The sequence below is a fragment of the Fusarium keratoplasticum genome, chromosome 5 (assembly GCF_025433545.1).
Source record: "Fusarium keratoplasticum isolate Fu6.1 chromosome 5, whole genome shotgun sequence".
Taxonomy (NCBI): Eukaryota; Fungi; Ascomycota; class Sordariomycetes; order Hypocreales; family Nectriaceae; genus Fusarium; species Fusarium keratoplasticum.
The window spans coordinates 3,864,830-3,886,838 of NC_070533.1; the positions used below are offsets into that span (position 1 = coordinate 3,864,830).

At 54.5% G+C, this 22,009-nt stretch overlaps 8 protein-coding genes across 8 annotated transcripts; 4 read left to right on the plus strand and 4 right to left on the minus strand.

The window, feature by feature from the left end:
• Positions 1-1,473: 1,473 nt before the first annotated feature.
• Positions 1,474-3,677, plus strand: NCS57_00787100 (Ubiquitinyl hydrolase 1; the record flags this gene model as incomplete). The annotated part of the gene is made up of 4 exons (XM_053057707.1): positions 1,474-1,977; positions 2,047-2,133; positions 2,192-2,255; positions 2,428-3,677. The coding sequence occupies 4 exons, from the start codon at positions 1,474-1,476 to the stop codon at positions 3,675-3,677; spliced, it is 1,905 nt and encodes a 634-aa protein (XP_052913902.1).
• Positions 3,678-7,583: 3,906 nt separating this feature from the next.
• On the plus strand, positions 7,584-9,047 carry NCS57_00787200 (uncharacterized protein; the record flags this gene model as incomplete). Its single annotated transcript, XM_053057708.1, has 3 exons — positions 7,584-8,775; positions 8,827-8,950; positions 8,999-9,047. Exons 1-3 carry the CDS (start codon positions 7,824-7,826, stop codon positions 9,045-9,047), a joined length of 1,125 nt encoding a protein of 374 aa, XP_052913903.1. The 5' UTR covers positions 7,584-7,823.
• A 637-nt stretch (positions 9,048-9,684) lies between these two features.
• NCS57_00787300 (Gln-synt-C domain-containing protein) lies at positions 9,685-11,237 on the minus strand (the record flags this gene model as incomplete). Its single annotated transcript, XM_053057709.1, has 3 exons — positions 9,685-9,715; positions 9,771-10,752; positions 10,802-11,237. 3 exons carry the CDS (start codon positions 11,235-11,237, stop codon positions 9,685-9,687), a joined length of 1,449 nt encoding a protein of 482 aa, XP_052913904.1.
• Positions 11,238-12,927: 1,690 nt separating this feature from the next.
• Positions 12,928-13,890, plus strand: NCS57_00787400 (uncharacterized protein; the record flags this gene model as incomplete). Its single annotated transcript, XM_053057710.1, has 3 exons — positions 12,928-13,001; positions 13,053-13,194; positions 13,240-13,890. The coding sequence occupies 3 exons, from the start codon at positions 12,928-12,930 to the stop codon at positions 13,888-13,890; spliced, it is 867 nt and encodes a 288-aa protein (XP_052913905.1).
• A 232-nt stretch (positions 13,891-14,122) lies between these two features.
• Positions 14,123-15,970, minus strand: NCS57_00787500 (Isocitrate lyase; the record flags this gene model as incomplete). Its single annotated transcript, XM_053057711.1, has 2 exons — positions 14,123-15,516; positions 15,565-15,970. The coding sequence occupies 2 exons, from the start codon at positions 15,968-15,970 to the stop codon at positions 14,123-14,125; spliced, it is 1,800 nt and encodes a 599-aa protein (XP_052913906.1).
• Positions 15,971-17,215: 1,245 nt separating this feature from the next.
• Positions 17,216-18,744, plus strand: NCS57_00787600 (2-methylcitrate synthase, mitochondrial (Methylcitrate synthase); the record flags this gene model as incomplete). The annotated part of the gene is made up of 3 exons (XM_053057712.1): positions 17,216-17,263; positions 17,325-18,199; positions 18,249-18,744. 3 exons carry the CDS (start codon positions 17,216-17,218, stop codon positions 18,742-18,744), a joined length of 1,419 nt encoding a protein of 472 aa, XP_052913907.1.
• Positions 18,745-19,019: 275 nt separating this feature from the next.
• NCS57_00787700 (N-acetyltransferase domain-containing protein) lies at positions 19,020-19,595 on the minus strand (the record flags this gene model as incomplete). Its single annotated transcript, XM_053057713.1, has 1 exon — positions 19,020-19,595. The coding sequence occupies one exon, from the start codon at positions 19,593-19,595 to the stop codon at positions 19,020-19,022; it is 576 nt and encodes a 191-aa protein (XP_052913908.1).
• A 663-nt stretch (positions 19,596-20,258) lies between these two features.
• NCS57_00787800 (GH16 domain-containing protein) lies at positions 20,259-21,681 on the minus strand (the record flags this gene model as incomplete). Its single annotated transcript, XM_053057714.1, has 3 exons — positions 20,802-21,681; positions 20,623-20,749; positions 20,259-20,574 (listed from the first exon to the last, which is right to left on the minus strand). Exons 1-3 carry the CDS (start codon positions 21,472-21,474, stop codon positions 20,259-20,261), a joined length of 1,116 nt encoding a protein of 371 aa, XP_052913909.1. The 5' UTR covers positions 21,475-21,681.
• Between the last annotated feature and the right edge of the window lie 328 nt (positions 21,682-22,009).

Here is a 22,009-nt window from a genome sequence, read left to right on the forward strand (position 1 = left end):
CGTCGATCGAATCGAAAATCGTGTCGCAGCGGCAGGGCCATCCCATCGTCAGCGGGAGATCGTCATCGCTCATCCTCGGTCCCCCCCTTCATGGTCCCCAAGGCCTGCAATCCTCCACCAATCCCCGTTGCCGACGGCACTTTTGACTGGACCTCGTGCTCTTGGCTCCCGGGTGCTCATCTCGAGTGGATCCCGACGCAACCCTTGGCTAAACTGTGCCTCTCACCCTTGGCCTTGGGCTGCTTCTCTTGGTGCTGTTGTGCGTGCCCAGCTTGTGTCTGTTGGAGGTGAAGCCCATCGTCCACTCACAGGCCCTGCTTTGTACATTGGGGCGTGCATCCTGTGCCCAGTTGCTGCGTTGTTGAAAGAAAAAAAAGAGGGCTCCCCTTCTTGTACCACCAAGAGTCGGTCGCCTTGATCGGTCGCCTTCAAACCTCTTGCTCCCCCCCTTCCAAGTCCAAGCCTCTTCCCTCTTAGCTTCTTTCTTGTGCTACCCACCATCTTCTGTCTCTCATTCCCGCCATTAACCATCTCTGTCGGCCGTGCTAGCCGCCGCCTCTTTCTTCATCCATTGCAGCCAGCCCAGCGAGAGCTTGCTTGGAGCTCCCGGAGCTTGTTGACAGTCCAACTTGCGTCGCATTGGCATAGACTCCCGGGGATTTTCTCCTAGCGTCTGGCCTTTTATTTCTTTTTCCCTTCAGGTGGTGCATCGTCCGTCAAAAACGTCCGAGCACACACGTTCACCTTCTCCCTCATCAATCTCCACAGCTTCACCCGTCCATCGTCGCCGGGTGTGCTTTTCCAATCTTTTGCCGCAATCCCCGCCGGGCGCCTCTTTGCCCGCGACCAAGACGCGGGACCATCGCCGCAAGGGCCGAGGGCTTTATCTGCTGGTGGGTGCTGGAGACTTGCTGGGGTGCTCTCCCGCTAGCTCCCACGCCTCCATCTGACTCCTAGCTTGGCTCTCCCATCACTAGGACCACCCGCTAGACCATCGCACCCGCTGTCCACCCGCTGGCCACCCGCTGTCCGCCTCCTCCATCCTCTGTCCTAAAATCCCTAGCCCCTGTGCTCACCCCTGCCTCAATCCCTGCAGTGACCCCCCGGCGCCCCATCGAGGGGAGCATCTGAGCCCGGCCAGCACCCGAGGACGTCGGTGTCCGTCCACTGATCCACAGGTCGTGACAGGGCGCGACAGGGCACCAGAGTACCAGGCCAGGGCCTTTGGACAGGGCATTGCCAGCGCTCGACAGGTGGCCCGTCCGCCGTCTTCTGCCACGCTCAGCACCTAAAACCACGCCTATTCCTCCTTCCCCAACGCCCGCTTCCAGTTCCATTGAGGTTTCCAGCGCCTTGCGCACTTTCCGCGAATCTTCCTCCATCCAGTCTTTTTTGGTTGCTCCTCCCCTGGAGTCTTGGATCTCCCTCCACCTCACCCTCTCTCCTCCTCCTCCTCCTCCCCCTTCACGAGGCATGTTCCAGCCTCAACCCACACCCTTCGCCTCCTCCTGCTTCGCGTCCTATGGCCTAGCTCCCGAACTGGACTTCGCCTTTCCCGTGTCAGCCGGAGGCGGAGGTCCTGGACTTCTCTACGCTTCACCACCGCCGATGCAGCAGCAGCAGCACCACCACCAACAGCCACAGCCTCAGTCGCATCTGATTCACCAGATCCCCCGACAGCAACTCTCGTCCTCGACATCTCCCCCAGCTTCCTCGCCCTTTTCCTCGCAAGCTTCTATCTCGAACCCCTCTCCCCCGCCGAACCCCGCGACCCGAGACAGTCGTTCGCTGCGACACTATCAGCACCAGCAGCGCCGGCTTCAACACCGCCATCAGCAGCACCAACAGCCGCCGCATCCGCAACAACAACCCTACTCTGCCCCGCCCGCAGTCGTCGTTCCCAAGATGGAGGATCAAGGCCAGCACGACATGGCCGCTCAGCAGGCTGCTGCTAAGGATTACCAGCCTGCTCTTGAGGCGAGTCGCATTCGATGGAGCTCCATCGCAGCTCCGTCGCGTCATTATCGCTAACCTCCGGTTTCGCAGGGGCTCAAGGTTGGCAACAAAATCTCGAGCGACATTATTACCCACGAATACGCCAAAGCCGATCCGGTCTATGTCGACAAGACAATTGTGTGTTCCACGAAACCTTCCTAGTCGCCCTCGAGACTGACCTCAAATGATGCCGCAGACCCTTCCCCAGACATACTCCCACTTTCGACCTATCCAAGGAGATGGTAACTGTGGCTGGCGAGGTAAGTCAAAATCGCTCCCGTTTCCCGTCCCGCAGCTCCCAAACATGTCTGGCACGAGCGCATTCCTTCCACCTCCGCTTCTTCAGCAGCCACCCCTTGCTTTGCCTGCCGCTGTTTGTGTCTCAGCAACAAGTGACATGTCGGATTTTGGCTAACCGTCTCACGCCTTCAGCACTTGGATTCAGCTACTTTGAGAAGCTAGTCGACTCAGGCGATCAGGCCAAGATTGAGGGCGAAGCCGCCCGACTTTTGAGTATGGGTCATATGTTGTCGACTGTTGGGGGTTACTCTTACTTTGAGGACTGGGCCGATGAGTTGATTGGGCTTCTGCGCCAAGTCGCTCAGAGCATCAACGACCCCACGATGGCACACATGTTGGTGCAAGAGAAGTGGAACGACCCCAGCTCCGCCAATGGCATGATCTACTACCTTCGGCTTCTCGCCGCTACCTACCTCAAGGGCAATGCCGCGACATACGAGGCCTTTGTAAATGATGGCATCGGCATTCCAGCCTATTGCGCTCAGTTCGTCGAAATTCCGGACCACGAGATCGAGCATCTTGGCATCATCGCCCTCGTCAACATCCTCCTCAAGCCCGCCGGCCAAGTCCTTGAGATAGCGTACCTCGATCGCAGCCCGGGCACCCAAGTCAACCGATACCGTTTCCCTGACGAGGCCAACGGCCAAGATCCCGCCACCCTTGGTCCCATCATCTACCTGCTCTTCCGACCTAACCACTATGACATCCTGTACCGAGACCCGCCAGTTCCTGTTGCGCCTATCACGATGCAAGTTAACCGCGTGAGTGGTTTCACGCACAACACCGACATCACGGCGACTCAAACAGATCTCGGTCAATTTGCTACGCTCAACTTTGACTCACTGGCTATGATCCCGGGTCTCAACTCAGGCCCTGCGTTTGGAGGACTTGGATCTTTGGCGCCGCCTCCCCCAGCCAGTACGGTGGCTGAGCCGTTCTCACCGGTGCAGCAGAGCCCGTGGATGCCATCGTTCCCTGAAACACTGCCAGTCTCGACCCCGCAAGCCGCGCCGCCGCCCCCTCCTACCATCATGGCGTCTCCTCAACCTCCAACGCCTCCCGCCTCCTTGTCTGGCAGTTCAGCTATGGGTCCTAGTCCTCCAATGGTCGCAACATCAGGACTAGGCCGACAGAACTCCCTAATGCCGCCGCCGAGTTCTGGCTACCACATACGATTCAGCCCGGTTCAACTTGAGTATGAGGAGAGCAAGAACAACTTCCCTGAACCGACGTTCCAGGTGACAACGAATACTTTCAAGAATAGTGTATGGAATCGAGCGCACTACGGAAATCCTGATTTTCACCCAGAAGAATGGAGTCCTGATGACGAACATACCGACGGCAGAGTTGGAGGAAAACGCAAGAAGAAGGACTCTGCCTAGCACGAGGGGAGTAAGGGATGAAGCACAAGACCACTATGCATGGGAGCGCCAGACGCGCCAATTCACCAAAACTCGACGCTACGCATGAAGACGACTTATGACGATGTGCTTATGAGAACATATGGCTGGGCCACAACCAAGAGGCCTTTGAGCCACAGAGCTACAGATACTGGGAAAGCAGACGAGGACGGGGAGGCAGTTTCGTTATAACCCCAGGAGTTTGGAGAGGTTGGGTGAAATGGATCATTCGCGGGACGGTTGGGCAGGCTAGCGATGCTTATCGAAAATCTTGTTTTTCTTTCTGCATTGGTCAGCAGACCAGGCAAGATGGGAGGCAGCGAGTTCCTTTTGTATGCATGCTCATCGTGTTGAAGGAGAGAATGAAATGGGTGGGTGCTCATCTTTGATGGAGTTGGGGATTCTTATGGGATACCACGCAAAGTCATGATGGATACGCAAGCAAGAGGAGGAATGTCTTGGATGAGTTTGATTGGATTGGATATTACTGGGAGGCATGGGCTGGGTCTGCATTGATTTGTTTACGGGCTGGGCGGTGATCGTGGGCCTTTTCTGGGCCGGGTTTCAACACGCAAGACAAAAGAGCATTCATTCAAAGGGGCTTTTTAGTCTCTGGCAACGGTTATGGACTTTGATCTATTGGGTCGGTACTTGTCGAAGCTATTTTCTGGTGGTCATGTGTTGACTACTATTACACTACACTACTACTTACTACCTTAGTTTACCTTTTGGTCAGGGCCTCACTTCTTGACCTTGAACTTGTTGGCCATGGGCCGCGACATAGCATCGGCGTTTTCCTTCACTCTACTCTACATTCATATCAGGGGTATTGGCGTGCATAAACATGGTACTATCTCAGCTTTTTGTCTCATGTTCAGTCAATCGCCCTTTGAGGTGTCCAAGATAGATCTTCTTGGCAGTGGTTATCATGTCTTGGCTCTTTGGTTACACATGGACATGCATGTCTTGGTCTCAGCCAAAGTCCCGGTACAGGGTCGTGGGTCTAAGAAGTCTCGTATCTATGCAGTGGGATGCAAGAGGAAGTGCAAGTCAGGCTGGGTGAGACGGGCGTGAACAGAAGGGCCCCATTTTCATGTAGATATAAAGTGAGAGGATCCCGGCAAGTCAAGGTTGGCCTGAGATGAGGCTCAAGGTGGAGGTGGGCTGAGGCTGGAAAGAATCGGAATATGTTGATGTTCGAGAGTGAGGTTTATGTATTCATGGCGTGGAATAGTGCAGGATGGATGCATGGCGGACGCCTGGGCGAAGTGTCGTGGAACTTGATGCGTAGACATCGGTCGACTTCCGCTGCCTCGGCAGTTTCGAGGATTATCCCAGACTGTGGGGGGTAGATAGAAGCCTACCACAAGGAGACTTAATGAAGTTATACATGAGTGCCTATTTCGTGTTTAATAAGGCGACATGTAGGATGATTAAGCTGTTGGTTAAAGCCAAGGCATGAACTCAGACATGGGGATAGCCTCTTTAGCGTTCAGCAGGCGCGACAGTCTGGGGACGTTGGCATAACCGACCAGGCTCGGTTAGTTTGCATGTGAGTTATATAGGGATTAAGTTGATCTCAAAGGGACGTTACCAAGCCCAGAAGGTGCCTTCGAGACGTCGTGTCTTTGAGTAGCTCTCTTGACTACCTTGTTATCCAGGGCAGCCAAGGATCTGGTAATTCCCATGTCTCATATTGCACAATGACGTCCAACTCGACAATATTCGGCTTTGAGATGCTTGAAACGTGAGTTTCGTTCTCCCCTGCCTGTGAGCAAGCTTAGAGGTACGCTTGGCTCATCTGCCGTGCTTGATACAACTCCCACTTGGGTAACTTAATCTCGTATTATCCGACCCCGTAACTGACAAGGACCGGGTGGAGCAACGACCTGTCACGAATGTCACGTCCGAACCGTCATGATGATCCCAAGGCCGAGCCCAACCGAGAACCAATAGAGACAAACCGGGCGCGGAACAAGAGAAGCCGGCGAATAGGACATGTAGCGGAGGGTTGTCGTGCCGTCTTTTCTGCAACGTTATCTGTGACTGAGCGGCGCAGTCCAGACAAAGACGTCGCGTATTAATTAAGGCGTATGCGGTTGGCGACAATTCTAAGCAAGGCGTGTGTGCTTGAGGGAGTCGATTCCATGTCGGCGGCTGCCCAACAAGGCGACCGACGCCGTATCTATCAAGAGGATGATGTGCATTGGGCGGTTATCGGGGTGAGTGACCGAGAGAAGGAATTGACCCGTTCCAAACAACCCTTGATGAACATGACGAGTCAATTACTGGCAGGATTCACATGACTGATTCTATCGAGCCGTGCCGCCGCCCCGCGCCGAGCCGTGTTAATTAACCCAAGACCTGGCGATGCCGCAACTGATGATGTCGGGGAAGAAGAGCCAATGGGGATATTTAGCGAAAGAGGCAGAAGCCGCGCACGAATCATGGGTTGGCGAAACACGACGGCGATGATTAAATCAAGATGAACCAACCAGTGCTGATACATGATTTGCTGGGCATACACAGCCAAGGTGAGGGCGGCATGCCAGGTCACGCCATCACTCAAAGCTTGCCCAGGTGAAGCGAGGTCCACCATTGGGTCTAGAACCCCGAGATGAACAAGGGGGCCACGCGCTCTTTGAGCAGTAGCCATTCAAGGTTCCACCGAAGGCGGGGAGGAGACATTTGACCAGCGGCCGGTTGATGAGGAGAGGTTGGGCTGCAATCTTGTTGATCCGGATTAATAAAGGCATCTTCGGCCATCGCGAGGGCTTTCTCGGTGACATGTGCTTAATTATTCAAGTCGATTAGAAAATGGTGGGTTGGGTAGCATTGAGAGCTTTGACTTGACAAGATTTTGACATGAGCCAGTAGGAATCAAGGCCGGGCTATGCGAATCAGGATGGGATGTTTTAGGGCGAGACACTGCAACTACCGGGCCATCCTTGGAGAAGGAGCAAAATGACAGGGCGAGCGAGCGAGAAGCGATGATTTGCTGTTGGTCGCAGATTGAGATGGGGCTGGGCCTTGGTCCAGGCTCTTCAGGGCGTCAAAAGTCTAGAAGAGTCCAGGGGAGTAGCAATTGAGTTGTGATGATGTCGTCGTGTATGATTTGAATTGCTATTCCCTAAAAGAGTATGCACGACGTAGACATACGTAGTATCCTACTCCATGTCATGGATCTCGGAGTGCGTCATCCCGAGATGCACCAGAGTAGACCCAAGGTGCGGCTCGTGAACGCGTTCCTAACATCTACGACTCCAACTTGATGCGTCACGTCGGCTCTGAAGGGGAGAAGTTGTCTACCCGCAGGTGTACCAAGTACTTTCTAATAGTATCAAACAATGTGACAGCCCGGGTACTAAAGACACTGCAGACCAACGTCTTCCGTCGCCGCATTAGGGAACAGACAGATAGAAAAGCCCAAAGAACAGGAAAAGTGGAGCTTGTCAAATGTGTCGGGGCTTGCGAAGCACTGAGTTTCTTTTGAGTCTCCTCTGGCTCGCGGCGACGGCGAAGGCGATGGACTGAGGCGCGCAAACATGGGTGCAAGTGCCGATGTCAGGCCTTGATTCCGCATTTCGCTCGCCTTTCGGTTCTTGGTAATTGTCGCGATACTCGGTACCCAAGGCATTACCTGGCAAGCAACAAGCGGGAGAGGCTGCGCGGTCACGGATAGAGACTGCGCTGCATCGACCATCCTGGACCTTACAACCTCCACTCGGCTCCGTCCTCCACTCTCCAGCTTCCATTGAGGTCCAGTTCCAGTTCCAGTTCCCGCTTTCAATAATTGTCTCCTCTCCTCCATCTTTACTTCTCTTCTCTTTTCTCCTCCTCATCCCCTCTTTTCTTGTGCTTCTTTCTTTTCCTTGCTTTTCCGCTTAGGTCCCTCATGGCTATGGATGCGCGCCCACTATTAATCACGACCGATCCCGCACATGCTCCGAATACTTGCTCCTCCTTCTTCTGCTGACACCTCGCGATCTTGCGACTGACGACGAATACGACTTTTCCGACTACGACTCCAACGTGTACAGCTTCCTACTCGTATCGCGAACACGATCCCGACCTCATCGCGCACCAATTCATTCCCATTGCCGATCGTCGCAACCTAGACTCGCGACAATGGCCGGTCTTGGTCCAGACCATCCCCACACGAAAGCGCCGTCTGCTGCTCCCACAAATGATCTACCAAAGTCTAGCGACAAGTGGCCCGAGATCGACCGCCTGCAGATTGACGACGATATGAGCCCCGCCGAAGACGATGCCGACTTTAGCGATACCAGCTCCAACTACTCGACCATCTCCCAAGACTCGCTTCCCCCGATCCACGCATACGGGCACACCTACCATGGCTCCGGTCAGCTGTTTACACCTAATGATGCTTCCGAGGCGCATCGCATGGCCCTGCAGCATGGACTGTTCAAGTTGTGCTTAGACGGCCACCTCGTCGCTACTCGCCTACCTTTCGATCAACACACTCTCGAAAACCCTCTTCGTATTCTCGACATTGGCGCCGGCAGCGGCTTGTGGGCATGCGACATGGCGCAGCGTTACCCTCAGGTCGAAATACTCGGCATTGACCTCAGTAGTGCCCTATTACCCAAGGACGTTCCGCCCAATGTCACCTTTGAGATTGCCGACGCCACGGATCCCTGGCCTTCACCCACATACGACTTTATTCATATGAGGAATCTCGTGGGTGGTGGTGTCCGCGACTGGGGCGCTCTGCTGGCCTCAGCTTACGCCCATCTCGAACCTGGAGGTCAGCTCGAGTTTACCGAGATCCGCCCGCGCTTCTTCGACGTCGACCCAGAGCAGGCCGATCTTCCGAATCTCATGGCCGGCGAGAAGCCAGAGATTGGTGCCGCTTGTCTCGAATTCGAGATGACCTTTGTTGGAATGTGCATGAAGATGGGCCTTGACTTTGACCCTGTGCCAAGAGTGTCCGAGTGGCTAGCCGATTTGGGGGCTGAGGCTATCCGGGAGCGTGTCGACTGGCTGCCTGTGAAGAGCTGGGGGACGGATCCCGTATACCGAAAGAAGGGCGAGGTTTTGGGCGAGATGATTGACTCGGGTATGTGCCATTATCGATAATGCGAATTTCAGGGTTCTAACATGGTAGCAGGCCTTGAAAACTGGACAATGATGCTGTTTGGCATGTGTGGATGGAAAGAAAACGATACGAGGGCGCTACTGGATCGCGTCAAGCTGGAAGTCCAGGATCCGATGCTGCGCAGTTATGCCAAGGTGTAAGTTGAGCTTCACAAATCTCGAGAACCAGTATTGACTTGGACCAGGACTTTTATTACGGCGCGAAAACCATTTGACGATAGTGAGGACGAATGATGGCAAGGATTAAGGACCCAACGGAGTTTCTGGCCCAGGCGGCGTTGAGGCATTGTGGCTTTATTCATGATGGTGTATTAGAGGAAGAGACGGGTGTACTTGTATGCGCGAGACATATATGACCATTGGGAGGTGTTCTTGGGTATTGTTACTGCATATCGTCTTGGATGAGACACGGATATCCAGACACTGATTGTAAGCGGGAACAGGAGTCTACTTGCTGGCTGGATGTACAACACGGGAAGGGTTTGATGTATACTGGAGAGGCATCTATCAGGATGGAGACCGTCCCTGGAGTCTTTGGATAGGATATGGATATGGGCATGATGGATATTATAACGAGGGGATCGCAAGATCACTTGTTTGAGTAGATAGCTCAGGGTTAAAGCGTTGCGAATTACAATCAAGATGGCACTTCAAGTGATGGATTGCAATAATCTAAAGAGACAATAACCCGCTCTTGAACAACAATATAAGCTATTCTTGGGTATCTTTCGGTCCCCAGGATGGCTCCCGATGATTGGATTCATCTCAATTCAATTCGTTTCAAGCATGGCTCATGGTACAGACATGTACCCAACAAATACGCTCTAAATCGACAATACAGTAAACAATGACAACTCCATGCACCGGCTAACTAGACCGTTTCAATGTAGCGCTTCATTTCCCTGGAATCATGTTAGTTGAGAGTGTAATACGAGGTTTGGGGTGGGTTTAACTTACCAATCCGTTACAGCTTCGTCATACAGACGTATCTCGTGCTCTCTTGTGCCACCAAAATGCTCCACAAAGTCATCGCCAAACACTTCCCTCGCGATGCTGCCCTTGGCCATGAAGCGCGCTGTAGCCTCCTTGAGACTCTTGGCAAGCCTCTCGCCATTGTCCGCCTCACCACCGACGTCTTGACCCATGGCGAGCGGCGGGGTGGGGATCTCGAGCTTCTTCTCGACGCCGCGCCAGCCGCAGCCGAGAACCGCAGCGAGCACAAAGTGAGGGTTCGTGTCGGCGCCGGGGACTCGGACTTCAAATCGCGTGGCTGAGGGTTTGGAGGTTGGCGGGGTGATGAGGCGGATTGAGGCTGCGCGGTGCTCAAGACCCCAAGAGACGGTCACGGGTGCCCAGAAGTTTTCGACGAGGCGCTTGTACGAGTTGATTGTCGGAGCGAGGAGGGGCATTATGTCTGGGAGACCGACGAGGATGCCGGCGAGAAAGTGACGGCCGAGATCGGAAAGGCCGGCGATGTCCTTCCACTTCGCGTTCTCGTCGAGTGTGTCGCGGGCGAGGAGGTTCTTGCCCGTCTTGTCGACGAGGGAAACGTGCATGTGGCCGCTATTTCCAGGAAGTCCCTGCTTGGGCTTCGCCATGAAGCAAGGCGTGATACCATACTTTGTGCTAACACTCTTGACGACGTACTTGAACAGCGCAGCACGGTCAGCCATCTGCGAGATCTCTCCAAACTCGAGAGCAGCCTCGAACACTCCTGGGCCGGACTCTGTGTGCCAGCCTTCAATGTCGCACGAGAACTGGGCGCACGTCTTGAAGACGTCGTAGTAGTACTCTTGGTTGTGCACGGGGCGAGTTAGGGAGTAGCCAAACATGCCCTCGGTCAGGGCGGGGAGCTGGTGTGGGGGGTTCTCTTGGAGGTAGGCGGCTGGGGAGGATGTTGAGGGGTCGGGGTTCTTGAACTGGTAGAATTCATATTCGGCTGATGTTTGTTAGTTGATGGGAGTGCATAGTGTGATGGGGAGACTAACCGCCTGCCATTGCACCGTAACCGTGGCTCTTAAGCTTGTCGAGTTGTGTCTTGATCAAACCGCGCGGACAAGCGCAAATAGGCTTCTTGGTATCCGGATCAAGAAAATCAACCAAAAAGAAGGGAACATTATCCTCCCAAGGAATCCTCCTAAAAGTTGACAAATCCGGCACAGCAAGCAAATCATGATAACCATTCTCAGCGTTGGAGATCTTGAGCTCGCGGATGTACGTCTTGTCGTGCATGTCCCATCCAAAGATGACTGAGCAGAAACCAAAGCCTGCCTCGGCGATGGAGAGGAATTTCTTCTTGGAGACGAGCTTGCCGCGGAGGATGCCGTCGACGTCTACGCCGGCGACTTTTACCATGGCATCGGATTGGAGGAGTTGGGGGAGGGTTTCGGGGGTTATGGTGTCGGGGAAGAGTTCGGAGGCCATTTTGGTGGTTGATGAGCTTGGAGCTCTAGAGATGTGTATGTGAGGGTGAGAAGAGTTGGGTGTTGGATGTTGGAGGAAGGATTATGCGACGGTTTTAAAGTAGATAAGATGACAAGGTCGTGTTGAGCTGTTTAGAGTCTGGGAGAAAGAAGTAAGTCGTCGTGGAGCCGAAGCTCAAAGCTCAAGCTGAAGCTCTCTGTGGAGGAGCGCGCGCGCGGTTGAGGTGGAGTTGAGGGCGGGAAAGCGGGAAAAGCAACAAAGATGGAGCTCAACAGATCGAAGCCGCGATAAAAAAGGACAAAAAGGAGAAGATGAGGGACACGGGATGGGGAGGGGTAGGTATCTCAGCTGGATGAATCAAGTTTAGGATCCATGTGAAGCCCAGCGCGGCTACGATAAGCAGGACACAGACCGATAAGGCTTCAGTGACGTCAAGAGCGGCAATGTGGGGGACCACGGCTCCTCGGTGCGCGTGCCGCCCTAGGACTTGACGGGTATAGGTTGTGAGGCTTGATTCGGTCACGATGGTTAAACAGGTATTAACGAGGCTGAACATGTACTGTAATACGCAGATAGAGGGTACATAGGTGTCAATTGCTTGCAGAACCAACAGTTGCACAGGGAATGCCCAGATCGCGTCATAGCTTGAGATCTGGCACGTTCATCTCGCAGAGGTCCCAGAAATGCCACGCGACCAGGATGGCTTCATTTAGCATTGCCGCGCTGAACCATCATCGTCACCCCGCATCGGCACCCACCATTCACCCCAAAAAGCTCGGACCGACCGGCACACAGAGCCTCTTTGACAGGAGCCGCGATCACACAGCTTCAATGGAGCTAATGGCGGCTGTATCTCAAAAAGAAGCAATCCAGAAACCTGGGGAATCTATTATCGCGGCATCTTGGGGTTGTCCCGTAGCCGCGCGGTCTTACAGTGTGCACGAGGGACACCGCTAATGAATGATTGGGACATCGTTTTGGATCAGTTCGTCTCGTGACCCAGTGCCGACATCGGGTTTTGCAGGGATGCTGCATGAGATCTGGACCCTGGATCTGACGATGCCGATAGAAGCTTCATTGAGCGACGTCGAGAACACTGTGATCATCCAAGAGGTTGTCCTTACTGGCTAGGCGGTCTCCTCTACAGTACAGTATCGGATAGATCACAAAGCCAATCCCACGCTACAGAAATGACAGCTTACCGCGCTTACATCGGCCAACATCTCTGCTATCCCCCCACCGCATGGCACTGCTGATAAGCTCCCGTCACGATCCATACAGTATGAGACGTCACTGTACGGGAGAGATGAACAATAGCCGCGATGAGGGGCTTAGCATTAGCCAACGATATGGGCCTCGTGGAAGAACAGCCCCGTTGTCGGAAATCGAATGCCCCTCACTTGACGGGGAAACGAACAGCGTAGCGAATATCAGACGACCTTTTGTTGCTTTTTTGCTTTCACTCTCTCTTCTTTCTTCTCGTCTATATCTAGGGTCATCAACTGACTTTCTTTTCCGTGTCTTCTATCCTTATCGAACTTTCTTTGATAAGACACCCACACCGACCCCGCCACTTTTGTCTTGCCCCTCACAGCTGTCTGTATCACAACACCAATTCCTTTAATAACCCAGTCCATCGCCGTCTTCTTTTCATCTCAAGTTCAACCTTATTCTTCACTTTACTTCAAAAATGCCTGCCGTCACAGACTCTCAGACCCGTGGCCGCCTTGCCGGCAAGAACGCCATCATCACCGGTGCTGCCGGGTAGGTGTCTTGACTCTTCACCTCCCTTCACAACTGACAACGTGTGTCTAGTGGCATTGGCCTTGAGACGTCCATCCTCTTTGCCAAGGAGGGTGCTTCCGTTCTCTTGTCTGATATTTCTCAGCCTGCTCTTGAAAAGGCTGCTGCCAAGGTCAAGCAGCTCGTCCCCAACGCTCCCCGCGTCGAGATCTTTGTAAGCCTCTCCTCACTCTCTACTCAAGCATCACTGACTCTTTAGAAATGCGACGTCTCCAAGGAGGCCGAGGTCAAGGCCATGGTTGAGACTCTCGACTCTTGGGGCGGTATTGATGTCATGTTCAACAACGCCGGCATCATGCACGCTCAGGACGACGACGCCGTCAACACCCCCGAGAACATCTGGGACCTGACTCACAACATCAACGTCAAGGGCGTCTGGTTCGGCTGCAAGCACGCCGTGCTCTCGCTCCGCCGCCACCAAAAGACAAAGGCCAGCATCATCAACACAGCCTCTGTCGTCGCCCTCGTCGGTGCTGCCACCCCTCAGCTGGCCTACACCGCCAGCAAGGGTGCTGTCCTCGCTCTCACCCGTGAGCTCGCCATGGTTCACGCCAGGGAGGGATACAGGTTCAACAACCTCTGCCCTGCGCCGCTCAACACGCCTCTGCTGCAGGATTGGCTCGGTGATGACAAGGAGAAGCGTCATAGGCGAGAGGTTCACTTCCCCATGGGTCGGTTCGGTGAGGCTGTTGAGCAGGCGCATGCTGTTGTCTTCCTGGCTAGTGATGAGTCGAGCTTTGTCAATGGTCATGACTTTGCTGTTGATGGTGGCATGACCAAGGCCTATGTCACTGCTGAGGGCCCTGCCGCTCCTCCTCCTCAGAACAACGCCCTCAAGGACTCTCTGTAAGCGGGTGGTAGTTGATGAGATGGGTCAAAAGTGAGGGAACTAGTAACGAATAGCATGAGATTGAATGTAATGACTTTAAACTACATCGAGTTTAGTGAAAACATGCATAAAGACACTGCCTGCTCATAATCTCGTAGCATTCACATGGTACCAAGTGATATATACAAAATCAGCCCTAACTCCGACCCATGCTTTTCCATCTCTTCACCCTATACACCCTTCACCCAATACTCTAATGGAACTGTCCTTCAGTGTTGCCTTCACCCATGCTCTTGCTGCTCGAGCTGCCGCTCTGGATGGCTCCTAGGATGCCATCGATGTAGCTGGCACCGCTCCACTTCTGGTGTGTCAAGACATCACACTTGAGATCCTTCTCACGACGCTGCACGAGATCAACATACGCCTTCATACCCTCCGTCTTGAAGTTGCGAGCCAGCTCTGTCGTGATGGTCGCGTTGGAGTGAAGACCAGCCAGGGAGATGAGCTGCAGCACGAAGCCCTCGCGCGCAATGTCCCATATGAACGACTTGAGCGTCTCATCAGTGAAGCCGTGGGCCATCCAGTTGAATGAGGGAGACAAGTTGTAGACGAGACCCTTGCCAGGGTTCACCTCGCGGACGGTACGGCCGAGCTTAGCGGCCACCTCGACGTTGGGGTCGCCAGTCTCGACCCAGAGGAGGTCGGCGTAGGGGCTGAAGGCGAGCGCACGCTTGGTGGCGGCCTCCATGCCGGCGCGGTAGTGGTAGAAACCCTCGCGGGTGCGCGGGACGTCCCAGTTGAAGTAGACGGGTGTCTTGGTGTACTTGTCGGCAAGGTGGCGACGGCGCGAGATACCCATGTCGCGGTCCTTGGCCGTTTCGGCGAGGTACTCATCGATCTGGGCTTGGGCAACGCCCTCCTTCTGCATGTGTGCGACGGCAGCCTCGTCGAAGGTGACGAGCTTGGTGCTCTTGACCCAGTTGGCCTCGAAAGCATCAATCTCGGCGCCGACAGCGCCGTCGGCCTCCATAGCTTGGATGGTCTCGGCGAGGGGCTCGATCGAGGGGTCAGCGACACCGAGGATGAACTCGTGGTCGCGGACGTCAATGGCCGAGGAGAGCAGCTTGCCAGACTCGGAGTCGGTTCGGGCAATGACGAGGTTCTCGCAACCCATGACGTCCCACTGGAAACGGGTGGCGACAAGGCGGTTGATGTGCTCGCCGATGGGGACGAGGACCTTGCCAGCCAAGTGACCACACTTCTTGCCACCGTGAAGCTGATCCTCAAAGTGAACAGCAGCAGCACCGTTCTCAGCAAACAGCTTGGCAAGCTTGAGAACAGCAGAGAGACCACCGTGGCCAGTATCACCGTCGGCGACGATGGGACGGAGGTAGTCAGTGTAGGGAGTCTTTGCGCGCTCCTCGGGGGTCATCTTGCGACGGAGATCCCACTGCTTGCGGTCGTGCATGTTCTGGGCCTTGGCCAGGCGCTGGACCTGGTTGGGGACGGTGTTGTAGGGGTAGTCGCCAAAGTCGGGGGAAACTTCGTTGGTCGAGGTGAGGAGGGAGGAGCAGGCCCAGCCAGAGATGTAGAGAACCTCTTGGTGAGGGGCCTGCTGGGTCATCTGGACGGGATCAATAGCGCCCACTATGTAGTGTTAGTCTGAGAATGTCTGGTGCTGGAAGATGTGCTTACTGGTGTGGATGGGCTCGCCCTTGGCCTGGCGCTCTTGAATGAGGTTGAAGAGCTTCTGAGCCATGACAGAGCTGGGATATTGAATCTTTTGCGTGCCGCGCTTGGAGGCGACATCAGCAGCGCTGTAGGGACGCTTGATGCCCTCATAGCGAGGCGACGCCCACCAGGCCTCGATCTCCTTGACAGTAGCCTCGTACAGACGGTCCTCAGCCTCGCCAACCTTTTGCGACTCGGGGAGAAGCTGGAAGGCATCGGCGGGCTGAGTCGCGTGGCTGCTGTGGAGGGGCATTCTAGCGACAGACGAGGTGGACAGGGCGCGGGCGGCGAGGAAGAGGGCGGGACCTCGGGGCTTGGAGGCGACAGAGAGCAATTGCCGAGGAGCTCGAGTGGATATTCTGCGCATCATCTTGAGGGATCAATCTTCAACTTCCAGAAATCCGACAGGGTGTGTCGAGAAAGGGAGGAAGAGGACGAGGGTGTGGTGGTGTAGAGAAGGGTTATAGATGCAAGAGGTGGGCTGGGATTAGCGATGGAGCTCGGCTGATGAATAATGACCGTGGTCCGTGATAGCTCCAACAAGCTGTGTAAACCACAACACCATGGAAGCGATATCGCACGACAATAACCTATTAAAGCGGTAGAACATGCCACTGGCTATCATTTTTCGGTAATAGTTTTGAGGAATTGTTATCTACAAGTATTGGCCTGCGATACCGGATCCATGATCTGTGAGCCTAGCTTACACAGCTGAAGGTCATCCAAGGTAAGAAATGAACAAACACTGACCCAACTTCGATGACCGTCGGTCGCCGAATACGAGCTCCGTAGCCGAGAGAATGTCTCCAATTCCCCAGGATCGTACGAGGCGAACCAGACAAAAAAAGGGCTCCCTGCCCTTGGGGTTCACGCTTCGCTCGGTACTTGACTCTCAACGTGTTCATGTCAGCAGAGCCTTGGTTAAGGACGAGGGACATTGCCGACGAGACGACGAATTGACCAATGACGGAGCTACGGCGGTTTGAGTAAAAGAACGTGATTGGCCTGGGACACCGTGGATGTCGTGTGTTTGAGCCGTGGCATTCAGCAGCCGGTTCGTGGCGGTTGTCCTCGGTTGTCGAGGCTTGGTATACCCGTGGGAGATTGGATGGCTGGGTGCCTGTTGTCCGGGGGGGAGGGTAGATGTTTGATGAAGGAGAAGAGGAATTGATATTCGAATTTGGTATTCACTGTTATACTTTGTATAGTGTTTATATGCTTCAAAAACATATTCTTCACTCGCAATCTCGTCATTCAATCACCCTGATAACAATTCTCACCGGCTGTAAGTTTCCCTTCTCCGCACGCCGCCAACCAACCATGACGCACTCAAAAAAAAAAGCACAGACAGCACTGACCCGACCCCGCATGACAAAATAGAGCAAACACCAGCTGCAGTTCCTCCCCCGCTATTCCACCCGGCTTACCCCAGACGCACACTGCTCGGAACCCCCACCTGCCCTTCAGGCAAAGTCCCCATTGCCGCTTCAATTCGTTTATAGCAGGGAAGCCGCGGCCCAAGTTCAGTTCCAATGCATACCTGCCCTACCTCACCTTTCTCCTCGTCCTTCTCCCTTCTCTTCTCCCAATTCATCTCCTCTCGCACAATCTCACAATGGCCCTCAATTTGACGACTTCCCGCCGGGCTCTTGGCTCGCTCAAGGTGCGTCTTGTACAGATCTACATGTGATTGTTTGAACTCGGACTTACAACCTCTCTCACAGCCCCTCACCCGTGCCGCCTTTGTCGGCGCCCGCGGCTATGCCACTGCTGAGCCCGACCTCAAGGCCACTCTCCGCGAGGCCATCCCCGCCAAGCGAGAGCTCCTGAAGAAGGTCAAGGCCCATGCCAACAAGACCATCGGCGAGGTCAAGGTCGAGAATACCCTTGGTGGCATGCGTGGCCTCAAGGCCATGGTCTGGGAGGGTTCCGTCCTCGACGCCAACGAGGGTATCCGCTTCCACGGCCGTACCATCAAGGACTGCCAGAAGGAGCTCCCCAAGGGCAAGACTGGCACCGAGATGCTCCCCGAGGCCATGTTCTGGCTGCTCCTCACTGGCCAGGTCCCCTCGACCAACCAGATCCGCGTCTTCTCTCGCGAGCTCGCTGAGAAGGCTCAGATCCCCGAGTTTGTCGCCAAGATGCTCGACAACTTCCCCAAGGACCTCCACCCCATGACTCAATTCGCCATGGCTGTGTCTGCTCTCAACTATGAGTCCAAGTTTGCCAAGGCTTACGAGCAGGGTCTGAACAAGGCCGACTACTGGGAGCCTACCTTTGATGACTGCATCTCCCTCCTGGCTAAGCTGCCCACCATTGCTGCCAAGATCTACCAGAACGCCTACCGTGGTGGTGGTGCTCTCCCCGCCGAGGTTGACCTCGAGCAGGATTGGTCTTACAACTTTGCTGCCATGCTTGGCAAGGGTGGCAAGGAGAACGAGAACTTCCAGGATCTCCTCCGTCTCTACCTTGCTCTCCACGGTGACCACGAGGGTGGTAACGTCTCTGCTCACGCCACTCACCTGGTTGGCAGTGCTCTGTCCGACCCCTTCCTGTCCTACAGTGCCGGTCTTCAGGGTCTTGCCGGTCCCCTCCACGGGTAAGTTTGACTTCCATGCCAGTTGACATAGTACTAACCTGTACAATAGTCTTGCCGCCCAGGAGGTGCTCCGATGGATCCTCCAGATGAAGGAGGCCATCCCTGCCAAGTACACTGAGCAGGATGTTAACGACTACCTCTGGTCCACCCTCAACTCGGGCCGTGTCGTTCCCGGTTACGGCCATGCTGTCCTCCGAAAGCCCGATCCTCGATTCGAGGCTCTCATGGACTATGCTGCCGCTCGCCCTGAGATTGCTCAGGACCCCGTCTTCCAGCTTGTGCAGAAGAACAGCCAGATCGCCCCTGAGGTGCTCAAGAAGCACGGCAAGACCAAGAACCCCTACCCCAACGTCGACAGCAGCTCTGGTGTCCTGTTCCACCACTACGGCTTCCACGAGACCCTCTACTACACCGCCACCTTCGGTGTGTCCCGAGGTCTGGGACCTCTTGCCCAGCTGGTTTGGGACCGAGCTCTGGGTCTGCCCATTGAGCGACCCAAGAGCATCAACCTCGAGGGCATCCTCAAGCAGGTTGAGGGCCAGTAAATTGGTCAAATATACCCAAAGAGAAAGGAAAATTGTATGCAAAGCGATTGGAATTTGGGACACGTCTAAAAGTGTATATAAGGGTTCACAATGGACCGAGATAGCCCATGATGATTTCACGTTCATGTCTGTGCCTTTATTGACACCAGTGATTGGTTTGGATGGTTCACACATACTGAGTCGACGTGACTCTTTTCATCCAATGTGATAAGTGGTTGCCCTGTCTATTCATCTTGTCTAACTTGGTTCTATAGTCGTTTGATGTGTCCCGCACGTTACAACTCCTTTTCCAAGATCTCAAAGTACAAATCGTCCCTGAGCGCGCTGCCATTGACAAGCTGGTCATAAGGGAAGGGCGCCTTCTCACCGGTAATACGATATCCTCTTCGGACATACCAGGCGATGAGCTCTTCGCGCTTCCAGATAACCCACATGTTCATAATACGTGAGCCCCATTCCTTCTTGGCGTGCTCTTCAGCACGTTGAAGAACCTGTCTACCGATGCCAGCAGCCTGTAGTTCGGGTGACACGGCAAAGAGGCCAAAGTAGGCGTGATCTCCGTCACGACGACCAACCTCACAACAGGCGACAAGGCTAGGGTCGCGATCCGCGTCAGAGTCGGACTGAGGGGTTGAAGTACCGGAGGTGGAGGTGGAAAAGGCGAGCATGACGGCGCCGTTGGGGTCGGTGATCTTGGCGTGGAGGGACTCGGCTGATATGCGGTCGTCGGCGACGAGATCGGCCTCTGTGGTCCACCCGGCGCGGGACGAGTCGCCGCGGTAGGCGGAGCGGACGAGAGAGAGGACTGGAGGGATGTCGGCGGGGGTAGCGGGGCGGAAGGTGAGAGACATGATGGAAGTGGTAAGATGAGATTTGGTGTTGAGTGTCTAGGTGGTGAGAGGGCTGAGGTGGATGAGTATGTGGTGGCTCCTAAGGTTGATGGTGATATGCTTGATGGATGAACGCTTGCTATGAGATTGAGGATAAATACGAGTATGAACAATGTAAAGCTGAGTTGAATTGATACAGATTTGTTCTTTTCGAGGTGAATCTGGGTTATCCTCAATTAAATCTTTTCAACTTTTTTAGCCCCGACAACGGAGACGGCTTTAACCCAAGTACCTGTGTTAATACCCGGACGACACACGCGCCCTTGCGCTGACAAAATTGACAATTTTTTGACACTGGCGCCGAATCCTTCTTGACATTGGCAAGTCTAGAATATTCTTTTCGTTGCCACTTGGTCCCAAGACTCTCATTGGATTGTTTTAGAGTGTGAAGTGAGATTTCGCTTTCTATTTCTAACGCCTACGAGTTTATCTGTTTGCAACGCCTAGCTAAAAAATGTGATTCCTATGATTGTGATGATTGTTCCTGTGTGTTGTATATAACCCTGAAATGCCGATTAAAATAAAAGAAATCAAGAAAATTGCCCCAAGAGGGATTGACAACAGGTGTAAATGCTTTGCGTGGTTTGTTCTCAAAACTTTCCAACGTAGCATCCATACTTGTTATCAAGTGGAAAGCTTCTGCCAGCGGGCCGCGCTGTACTCGTGACCCTGGTTCGTCGTGTCCTCTCCCGCCCGGTAAGACATGAGGTCCGTCCTCTCCTGCTCGGCCACCTCGGCGGCCTTGGCCTCGCTCGCGCCCGCGCGGCGCTGTCGGAGCCAGTAGAAGGCGAGGGCGCTGACGCCGACCGCTGCGACGGCGACGCCTCCGCCGTACACGGCTGTCTTGGTGCTCGTGGGGAGGGCTTCCCACTTTTCGCCCGTTGTCTTGTCTGCTTCCTTGGGCTTCTTGTGGAGGTTCTCGTAAGCGGTCGAGTTGCCCCTAGATATGTTAGAAGGAGGGCTTATGTGTTGTGGAGTGAGGTCTTACTTGACAATCTCGATGCTCTCATAACTGCCGGACTTGTCGCCATAGACGTATTCCTTGCCGGTGCTGGCGTCTTCCACGAGAACAGACTTGACGTACATGCTGTAAGGGCCCTTGTCGTACTCGGTATCTGCACATGGTCAGCGTGGTGCTCATCTTGTTAGTGAAGTCGAGGAACTCACCACCACCAGCCCATTCACGGGTTCCCTCAGGCATGGTAGGATCTCCAGCAGCCCAGATACCAATGCTCAGCCTCATTGGGGTCTGAGGATACGCCTCTCCACCCTTGGCATCCGCATAGTTGAGGGTTCGCACAACCTCGCCGTCGATATACCAGTTCAGCTGGTCCTTTGTCCAGGTAGTGGTGTAGTTGTGGTAGTCCTCCTGCATGCCGTCCTTCATGTAATGCCATCCCGCCTGGGTAAAGTCCTCAACGCCCTTGCCGTAGTAGTTTGTCGAGGCGTGCGTGTCATTAGCACCCAGAAGCTCCCAATCAACTTCATCAAGGTCATCGCTCAGCCACATCATGGAGCTGATGATGCCCTTTCCAGGAGCAGCCTTCATATGGAGCTCGGTGCGGCCAAAGAAGAAGTAAAAGTTTGTGCGGATGGTGGGGGAGTCGCCCTGCTTCTTGACGGAGAAGACGGCGCCGTGGTCCTTGTCGTAGGGGACATCGCCGACAATGGTCTCCCAGAGGTCGGCAGAGGGCGTGCTGTTGAAGTCCCAGCGGTGCGTCGTGCCAAAGGCAGGGTTGGGATCGCAGTCGGTCTGGTTAAGGGGGTTGCACTCGGACGTAGTCTGGGCGGCCGCGAGGCCGAGGATGGCGGCGGCCGGGAGGAGGAAGCGGGAGAACATTTTGGGTGTCAGTATCGAAGAGGATCTATTGCATGACAATTCGGGAAAAGGAGTGAATAAATGTCTGTCGCGGTCAAGGAGTGGACGAGCTAGACTGAAACGCTCAAGAGTAAGGAGTGACAATGAAGAGCAAACAAACAACGACAGAAAGTAAAAAGAAGAAACTCGTCTACTGAGACGCGTCAGAGAGCAAACAGGAGAGTAGAAATGTAGGACAGAAAGGAAAGAAACAAAGGACAGAAGAAGGAAGAAGCGGGAAAGGAGAAGAGGGACCGTGCCGGGGAAACTCAGGAGGCCATCTCCAACTCTGGAACGGCTCTTGGAGATCCATGAGGCCCTGCAATTTCAAGGGTTTTTCGTTCGCCTCCCTGACCCGCCAAGATCAACCACCGTCGGACGGTGTGTCACCATTAAACTCCACTTGGAGACTTTGCCAAGGTCAAGCGGGAGAGGCTTGCCGGGGGGTTACATGGTTTCTTGACAGGATCTCTCGACGGATTAGAGATTCAAAGACGCGCCACTGGTTTCTGAGCCG